General features: G+C 41.0%; 1 protein-coding gene across 5 annotated transcripts; it reads left to right on the forward strand.

Moving 5' to 3' along the window:
• The first annotated feature begins 302 nt into the window (after nucleotides 1–302).
• LOC115750988 (ubiquitin-like domain-containing protein CIP73) lies at nucleotides 303–7,780 on the forward strand. 5 transcript variants are annotated; one of them, XM_048277142.1, is made up of 16 exons: nucleotides 303–497; nucleotides 1,099–1,243; nucleotides 1,623–1,740; nucleotides 2,264–2,344; nucleotides 3,759–3,859; nucleotides 3,955–4,014; nucleotides 4,118–4,262; nucleotides 4,335–4,430; nucleotides 4,508–4,686; nucleotides 4,944–5,108; nucleotides 5,177–5,248; nucleotides 5,348–5,474; nucleotides 5,614–6,045; nucleotides 6,457–6,872; nucleotides 7,104–7,193; nucleotides 7,334–7,780. In XM_048277142.1, the coding sequence occupies exons 2-16, from the start codon at nucleotides 1,121–1,123 to the stop codon at nucleotides 7,379–7,381; spliced, it is 2,253 nt and encodes a 750-aa protein (XP_048133099.1). In that variant the 5' UTR covers nucleotides 303–497; nucleotides 1,099–1,120; the 3' UTR covers nucleotides 7,382–7,780. The 5 variants fall into 5 exon arrangements, with proteins under 5 accessions (XP_048133099.1, XP_048133100.1, XP_048133098.1 ...); XM_048277143.1 differs by having other exon boundaries at nucleotides 5,177–5,242; nucleotides 5,608–6,045; XM_048277141.1 differs by having other exon boundaries at nucleotides 304–497; nucleotides 5,608–6,045.
• The last annotated feature ends 981 nt before the right edge of the window (nucleotides 7,781–8,761 follow it).

The following is an 8,761-nucleotide window of genomic DNA, read 5'->3' on the forward strand; positions in this document are numbered from 1 at the left end:
AAGTCACGATTAATCATCGCCGATCATAGGCGACAGGTTGGTCTTGGCAAGGGCATCGCGTCCCTCGCCCAAATTCAGGCGAGGGCGTCGGCGTCGCTGTCGCTATTATGATCCCTGTTGGAAAAATTCGAATAATCTGTAGGTTAGGCTATCACTCAAATAAAAAAATCCCTCGGCTTCCCCAGTGCAACGATAGATTTGATTTTGTTGCTCAATCAAGTCAACATGTTGATAAAGAAGGTCCGCTGTTGACTGGGTAAAAAATCCAGGTTAAATTTCGCTACAGTGATCTCCATTCTACGCAAGACCAAAATAATTTCCGTTTCGCGATCCTGCAAAAACCCAAAAAGCATACACAGAGTGAGGGGGAGAGAGCGAGAGAGAGCGAGGAAGGGAGTGCGCCCGATTTGTCTGTACCCTTTTCTTCACTTGTCTCGCTCGAGCTCTCTCTTCCTCTCTCAGGGATTTCCCGACTATCTTGAAGGTTTTGGAGGCCTGTAAGTATGTCGTCAAAGCCCTGAGCATTTGTGCGCGGATTGAAGTTGTTTTCTGTTGGATTTGGTGCAAAATTTGAGCGAGTGCCGACTTAAATCGGGTCGCCTCTCACTTCCTGAAGTTGAGTGGCTACGTTCTGCATGTGGATGTGCTCTGCTTCTTTTGGAATTTGAAACCCTAGGGTTGATTGTAGAATGGTTCTTTGGCGAAAATGGGTGGCTTTATTGGCGTTTTTGCATGTAAATTGATTTGGGTCAACTTTGGCATGATGTCTTTTGGGGGTGGGAATCGTAAAGTTTTGGCCTTTCTTGGCCCAGGAGGCTAGCAAGAAGGTTTCTTGGCTCTGTGCTTCGGATTGTTTATTTTATGACAGTGATCTTAACCTGATACATCAATGGAACGAAATTCAGTTGCTTTGTCTGGGTTTCTGTTTCATTTGTGACTTGATATTGTTAACTCATTTTATCTTTTTTCCTTTTTGCTCAAGTCATTTACGAAATTGATTACTTTCTTCTTCTTCCTTTGGTTTTTGTTGTGAGACTGATGAGGGTGTGGAGTATCTTCTACTTTTAATTGTGGCTCCATTCTCTTGTTTCTCTACAGGTGTATCTATACCTTGAGAAGAATGGGCAGTAACGATGCTGCTAAAGTTCCTAGAATCAATGAGGCTGAAGCTTCAGAAAGCACCATTGAGATCAAAATTAAAACCTTGGATTCACAGACTCACTCATTGAGAGTGAATAAGCAGGTAATCACTTACTCTGAGCATACATGAAACTGCTATTTTCCTCGTTGGGGGTGCCTTGCCTCAAATATCTTGTCCATTAAAGCAAAGGTCTTTCTCATGGGATAAATAATGGCCCTTACCTGTACCATTTTTACTTTCGCTACTCTAAGCTGTTCAATTTAGAGCTAATGACTTGTTTGGTAATGGTAATACTGTGATAAGCATCATTTTTATAGAGAATTTGCAGTGTCTCACTTTGTTGTGTTTTGCTTCTTAAAAAAATTCGCTTGTGTATGTATTTCCCTTGTGAAAATGTCATAGGTATTTTGGGGAGTCTTTGGTTTGGGCTCTTTTTCCTTCATGGATCCATTAACTTTCCGTTCCATTGTTTTCTCCTCAGGTTTCAGTCCCTGCTTTGAAAGAGCAGGTAGCTTCAGTCACTGGGGTTGTCTCTGAGCAGCAGCGTCTGATATGCCGTGGGAAGGTATTGATGGACGATCAGCTCCTGTCTGCCTACCGTATCCTTATTAGCATGTGAAGTTCATTTCGCAAGATATGATCTTCTTCTTGTTAGTTTCTTATCATCCTCTTCTCCTCCAGATTTATTGTACTTGAGATGCGATCATGATCCACCATTCTACATTAGGTTGTGTTACCAATTAAATCATATTAGCAATAACCACCCCCCCCCCCCTCTCCTCTCTTCCCTCCAAAAGGAAATGCACACACTTACAGAGGAGAGTACCATGCCAGATGGCGTGGATTTCCTATATTTAAGAGGTAAAATAAGAGGATTTGCCCTTTATATCATGATACATTACTGGAAAAGAACGGGGTTGGGTCACAAGTCACTGAACTGATCTTCGACCATTAGAAACTTCTTTGATATGTTGTGAAATTAAGGGGTAAGCTGGAACTCTCGATTTATTTGCCCCTTAAATTGGGAGGATTCCAATGCATACTTATACAACAAGCATGTAAGCGTGCTGGTTCAGATTTAGCTGCTCAAACTCTTGGATGTGCACTTAATATAATTATTAGACGTTGAAGATGGTCACACATTGCATCTGGTTGTGAGGCAACCGGTTCCACCATCATCAGAGGGGACGCCCGCTCATGCAGGTTTGAATTTTGTGAAGATGTTTTGAAGTTTTCTGCTTGTATATAACGTCAGCCAATCAGGTGCACACAAGTCTATGCTGATCCACCTTAATGTTGATGAAACAAGTCTGGCCTAGTTAAATTTTGTGTGTGAACTCACACCAGAAATAGTAGCATGTTATTTTGCAAAGCTTTGTATTAGATGCATAATTATCAAGATTAAGGATGCTGCCACTCTGAGTGCAGCACTGCAGCTAACAGCCTAACGCATCCACAAGTAGCTAAATAAACCAAAAAGAAGAAAAAGCTCAAATGCAGAGTTCAGTATCTTTAAGCCAGGTTTAATTGCATGTGTCTTCTCTAAATCGATCATTAGACAGCCTTTGGATTCCCGGGGTAATAACTAATCTAAGCAAATAAAATCTTTCAAGCAACCCCATCCTTGATAAAAACTTCAGTTGCTTGCAAATTTGAATCAGTGACTACTTTGCTCTATTTATGGTCTTTCTAGGAGATACCAGCTTAATATATTGCGTGATATTGTACTAGAACATGAATCAGGGAGATCCTTTGAAATGAGAATTAGAATTGGAATGAATTCTTGTCAATAATGAGTATCTTCCGTTTAATGTGCATGTTGTTTTTGTGGTGTAATCTACCAGCAAATGGCAGTTAAATATGTCTCTCTTTTAACAAGTTTTTGGGACATGCAAACACTATGTGAAGATTGATGGGGCACACAATAATCACATATATATGGAGTAGAAAACAACTGTAAATATCAAATAACCTGTTTCTTTTTCTAAGACCTAATAGATGCTAAATTCTGGCCTGGTCACTTTGCCATTTTGTCGTACTATTTGGTTCCTTTTTTCCCGCTTGGTTTTGTTGCCTTATTCTATTTTATTTCTTGGTCATCCAGTTCCAAAAGCTATTGTGAATCTTGCGTGCGACATTTTTTTTTTTTTTTTTGCGGAGTGGTTCTAGAAGCTTCTTTCTCGATAGAGATATACTATCTGGATCAGATTGTCAACTAACTACTTAGTGATTTATCTTGAATTGAATTGTCCACCAAACCTTAAAGCTGCACCTTGTGGTCTGGATGGCTCGGTTCTTAGAACACTTCTGACTGCATGTCAACCTTTTAGTGCTAGTTAGTTAGATGGGACAAGTTTAGTGGAAATCCTTTCTATCTTAGTTGTAATCTTTATCTTTACTTCTTTTTGGCCCACTATGCTTCGATGTTGATTCCCTAGCTTCAATTTTCATGCTGCACCTTAGTGAACTCTCATCTTAATTTAGTTCTATTTAGTTGGGAAAATAGATAATATTATATGTCTTGGAAACAATTTTCATCTTATTTCTGCTCAAATTCAAAAACCACTGGAAAGTGTGACTGACCATCTTTTATCTCCTGTAACGACTGATCCTTCAGCCACAAGCCATAGTCACAGTAGCCATGTAGCTCCAGGTGTCGTGATTGAGACTTTCAATTTGCCTGATCAAGGGGATGGGGTTCCCCCAGAAATCAGTCGGGTGAGAATATGATACTTAAGTGGAAAAGGAGAAGGGTTGTTTAGGTGCTTCTGTCTTCGTTACGATAATTGTTGTTTGCTTGTCCTGCTGAGCAGATTGTCTCTGCTGTACTCAGTTCTTTTGGAATCGCGAATCCAGGGAGCAGCAATGAAGGGGTACATGTCTTTGAACACTTGATGTCAACCTATTTATTTGTCGAAATACCTGGCTATGGTTTTTAATATGGGTGGGTGTCTCTGGGAATTTCTTTACTCACAGAGATCTGAGAGAACATCAGGTGCCAGCAGTACGTTACATTTAGGCCAGGCGCCATCAGAACAGTCTGCCATGAGAGGTCAATCTGGCAGATGGCCTGGTGCTTTTGGACTTCCTACAGCTATTTCTATGGGGCAACCTCCAGTGAGTATGGAACTCTTGTTTATTTGAGTTCCTTGTCTCTCACCCTTTCTCTTAATACAACAAAGGGTACAAATAGGCTCTTTTGCATGTTCGTTTTTGCAGGTTATGCCTGATTCCTTGACAACTATGTCCCAGTGTTTAAGTTATATAAAGAGTGAATTTGAAGACATTGGTAAGTTCCTCCTCATGATGATGACAATGGGATTTTTTTGCTGGTTGAACGAAATGATCAGAGTACAGCATTGGCAGGTAGAGGCAGTGGAAACAATGCCCAAATGTCTGCTTCAAATAGACCTGACAATAGAGACCCAACCTCTGCATCACAACCAGGAACTATACCAGAAGGTCTTCCAACACCTGCATCTTTGGCTGAAATTATGCTCTCAACTAGACAAATGCTAATTGAACAAGTGGCAGAATGCTTGCAGGTCATTCTTAGTTAACTTTTCTTTGTAGCATGATGTACAAATATTTATGAAGTAAATAGATATTGTCTATTTTTTTTAATGGGTTGTTGAAATTGAATACTTTGAATATATGATTGCTTAATTGAAGAAAGCTCTGACTATTACCGTGAAAGTGTTTTGTACTCCTTCGTTACGCACGGTGAAGTGTTTGTTATCTCCTTCTATACAAATAAAATGTGATTCACCAATACGGATGGTTTACACATATATAATTGCAGCTATGTGCGAGTCAACTCCAAAATCAGGGGGGTGTTACTGATCCAGTGATGCGGTCAAGCACTCAGAATACTACCATGAGAATGGGGGTGCTTTTTCACTACCTGGGTGCTTATATACTGGAACTTGGTCGCACTGCCATGACGTTGAGATTAGGTCAAACAGCGGTAAGTAGACTACAGTCTCCTTGTTAATCAATTAGATCTTATGATCCTAAATGCTTTTTCTTATGCAGTCTGAAGCTGTAGTCAATGCTGGACCAGCGATTTACATTTCTCCCTCTGGTCCTAATCCTCTAATGGTTCAGGCACTGTCCTACACATCTTATTCAAGCATTATGTTTCTTTTCCTGTTGGCTTTCTGTTACTATGAGACAATCTGATTGAATGTTTTCCTCCGGCTCTAGCCTGTACCATTTCAGATGGGAACAAGTTTTGGCAGCATTCCAGTGGGAAGTGTACATGGCGGATCCAGCTTTGGGGGTGTTGGTGCAGGGTTCCTCCCAAGGCGAATTGATATTCAAATTCGAAGAGGTGCACTCTCAAGTGATATTCATAGACTGATTATTGCATGCTGCATTAGACATATCATGGTAATTCTAATCGTGTAGTTTGTGCTGTATAAGATTATCACTCAAGGTTGCTCCCATTTCTTTCTTACCCTAAGGTACGGCTGGATCAAATGCTAATGGAGAAGATAGTGTCAATATTCAGCAACCATTGGCCCCAAGAAGCGCTGTTTCTGCTACTACGGCGGCTGCGGCAAACCCCAGTGGAGAAAATCCTATTAGCCTCTCATCTTCAGGGGCCTCTGAGGCTCCCATTCCATCTTTTAATGGAGAGTCTGGTGTACGGGTAGTGCCCATCAGAACCATGGTTGCAGCAGTCCCAACTCCCTTCAGTAGACTGTCATCAGATTCTCCCAGTAACTCAGCTGGGATATACTATCCATTGATCGGAAGATTTCAACATGCTGGAAGTGTGGCTGGTGAAAGAGGATCCCATGCTTCATCTGAGCAACATCCAACTCTTGTGGAAACTGTACAGCAAGCGATACCTGAGTCTTTGCTTCACCAGCAAACCCCTGCAGATCCTGGAAGAGATGGTAATGGAGTGATTTGGTTACTCTTGCCATTGACAATATCGACCAATTGCTGTCTGGTAGACCAAGGTTTAAGTAGTGGTAGTAGAATTTCTGTGCAGGGGTTGGATATAATGTTTTAACATATTTAGACAATTATTCGGGAGTAAATGCTCTTTGCTCTTTGGGTTCAGTAGTTGAATGTTTGCTTGCATAGTTCATATGCTTGGGCATGGGGATCTAATTTGTTTGAATGCTAAGACTCTGTTTGGGAAAATGGCGAGGGGCGAAGTGAGTGGTGGAAGGAGAAAATGGATCAAATATTAAAATTGTGGATCTTTTAAATTTTGTCCCACTTTCCCCCCCTCCCCAAGTTCCCAAACAAAGTGTAAGGCAATGAGTCCTTCTGGATTTAAGAATCTCTTCATTCTGCAGGTTCGTCTACAACCGATCTAGGAAGGCAGGAACCATCTGTTTCTAGGAGTGTAAACATTAACATTATTTCCTCTGGTGGGTCACAAACTGATGGAGAAACTGAGAGACAAGTCCCTGGCAGTGTTGTTCAGTTTCTGAGGAGCCTATTTCCTGGTGGTGACATTCATGTAGAGGGTTCCAGCATCGATGGGACAGTGATAGGATCTGCCTCTCAGGATGCGGGGACATCAGCTGGCACCATGAATGCTCCAGAATCAGAAAATAGACCAAGTGAAGATGGAATATTTCTATCAAATTTGCTTCACCAGATCATGCCCTTCATATCTGAACATGCAGCTGGGTCAAATCCAATGAGCGTTGAAGAATCAAACACGACAGCGCGCAGGACAGCTCAAGATTCATCCACTGAGCCTGAGGTGAGCATCTTCCACCATTTACGTTTTCTGTTAGTTGCACATAATGGCAAATTATTTCGAAAGGTGCAAGAAACTTTATTACCTCATATACCCCAGATATTTGTCTACTGGGTGGGATGAAAAGAAAATTTATATGAGAACAAGGATGACGTGAACTTGTGATCATGATGATTCTGCTTCGTTATGTTCATTGCAAAAGTACTGTTGAAAGGAAAAGGTACTGGAAACAAGGTGTTTTTGCAGGCTGAGAGCTCTGATATTGAGACATCATGTGGGCTGAATGATCTTGACCAGTGTCCTCCCAACGCAAAGCGTCAGAAGGTACGGGACTGTTATTTTCTATTTTGGATACATGTGCATGCATGCAAGGTGCAAACATAGAGAAAAAACGAAGTTCACAACTTCCATTGTAAGTTGTTTTATTGTCATTAAATGATGGTATTGACTTTCATGATGCAGAGAGAAGAGTGATTTATCACGATGCAACAGATTGGAAAAGTGCATACTGAGGCTGCAACTGTTGAGCATTAGATTTTGTATGCGAGAAAACCAGCTATGCAGTTTCTTCATTAGCTTGGTGACGAGAATTCACAGAGTGCGCCTTGTTCTTTTTCTTTGTCGAGCAGGAAAGCATAGAGATTCTGGGGAGAGAGACAACAGCATTTCTGCTGTATATTCCTTTGTCAAACTCTTTCCCTTTTTTCATATATCCCAGAGTGAAAGCTGTGTTGATAAGGTGAGATGTCACAATGTCCTAAGAATTCCTTTTGTCTCATGATATAGCTTGGATTTCCTTCTCATTTTTTCTGTCTCATTGTGTTCTGTCTTTGGGAGCAACTTGATCATACCTGTGGAAATATTTCGGACACATACAGGAACGTCAAAGGGAATTTTCTTTTTCTTGTCTACTCTGATCTTACTGAGTTAATTGTCATGGTATGAGAGACTGAATGAAGATTTTGAACACAATAACGGTGCTGATGGAATTTATTGGGAAAAATTGAATCGACCGCAAGAAGACATGAACGGTCTGAAATTGGCATTATTGCTCTGTTTTGATCTTCTAAAACTTTGCATACTGCTACCCAATAGACCAAAATAGTTTAAAATTTTCAACAGATGTTAGGTGCAAGGATGTAAGCCGTAAGCCATAAGCCATGACATGACATTCAGCAAACCCTTTCCACTTGGCAGGCAAGAGCAACATCACTTCATTTTAAACTACGAAGACATGACGTGCTTTATATATGAAGAAATTCATTTCGTTGGGCGTAGATTTCCTTGAGAGAAAAAGGATGTACTGTGGAAGAATTAGTTTTAAGAATCAGAACTCTTAATGCTGCCTACTTCATGTGGGAAAATTATAAAAAAGTCTTAAATATATTGCAATTGTGTCAATTCAGTCCTAATTTTTTTTTACTTTTTGCCGATTGAGTCCTAAACCTTTTGTAATTATTTCAATTCGGTTCATTTGGCTATTTGGTGTTGACGTGATAATTTTTAAATAATATTATCCTAATTTTTGAGTTTTTTATTTTATTTTTTAATGGCTTTTTTCTATCCTTTTTTTAAGGGTTTGGCTGGCAGCCCTGTCGACCACCGGCTTAGGGCCGGCGAGGTCATTGGTCCCCCGGGCAAGGTCACCGGCCCCCGATCCTCGCCTAGCTGCGGCGCTGGCTACGATGGTCTTGAGCCCTCGGTCACGGGCGGGCAAGGGCTCGTGACCCTCCTCGTGGCTGGGCGAGGGTCGAGAACCCTCACCTAGGGGGCCAAAGACCTCATCGGCCCTTGGTTAGTGGTCAACGGGGTGGCTGGCCAAACCCTCTAAAAAAAAGAAAAGTAAAAAATAAGACAGAAAAAGTTATTACAAAATATAAAAATAATTAAAA

The sequence above is a fragment of the Rhodamnia argentea genome, chromosome 4 (assembly GCF_020921035.1).
Source record: "Rhodamnia argentea isolate NSW1041297 chromosome 4, ASM2092103v1, whole genome shotgun sequence".
NCBI lineage: Eukaryota > Viridiplantae > Streptophyta > Magnoliopsida > Myrtales > Myrtaceae > Rhodamnia > Rhodamnia argentea.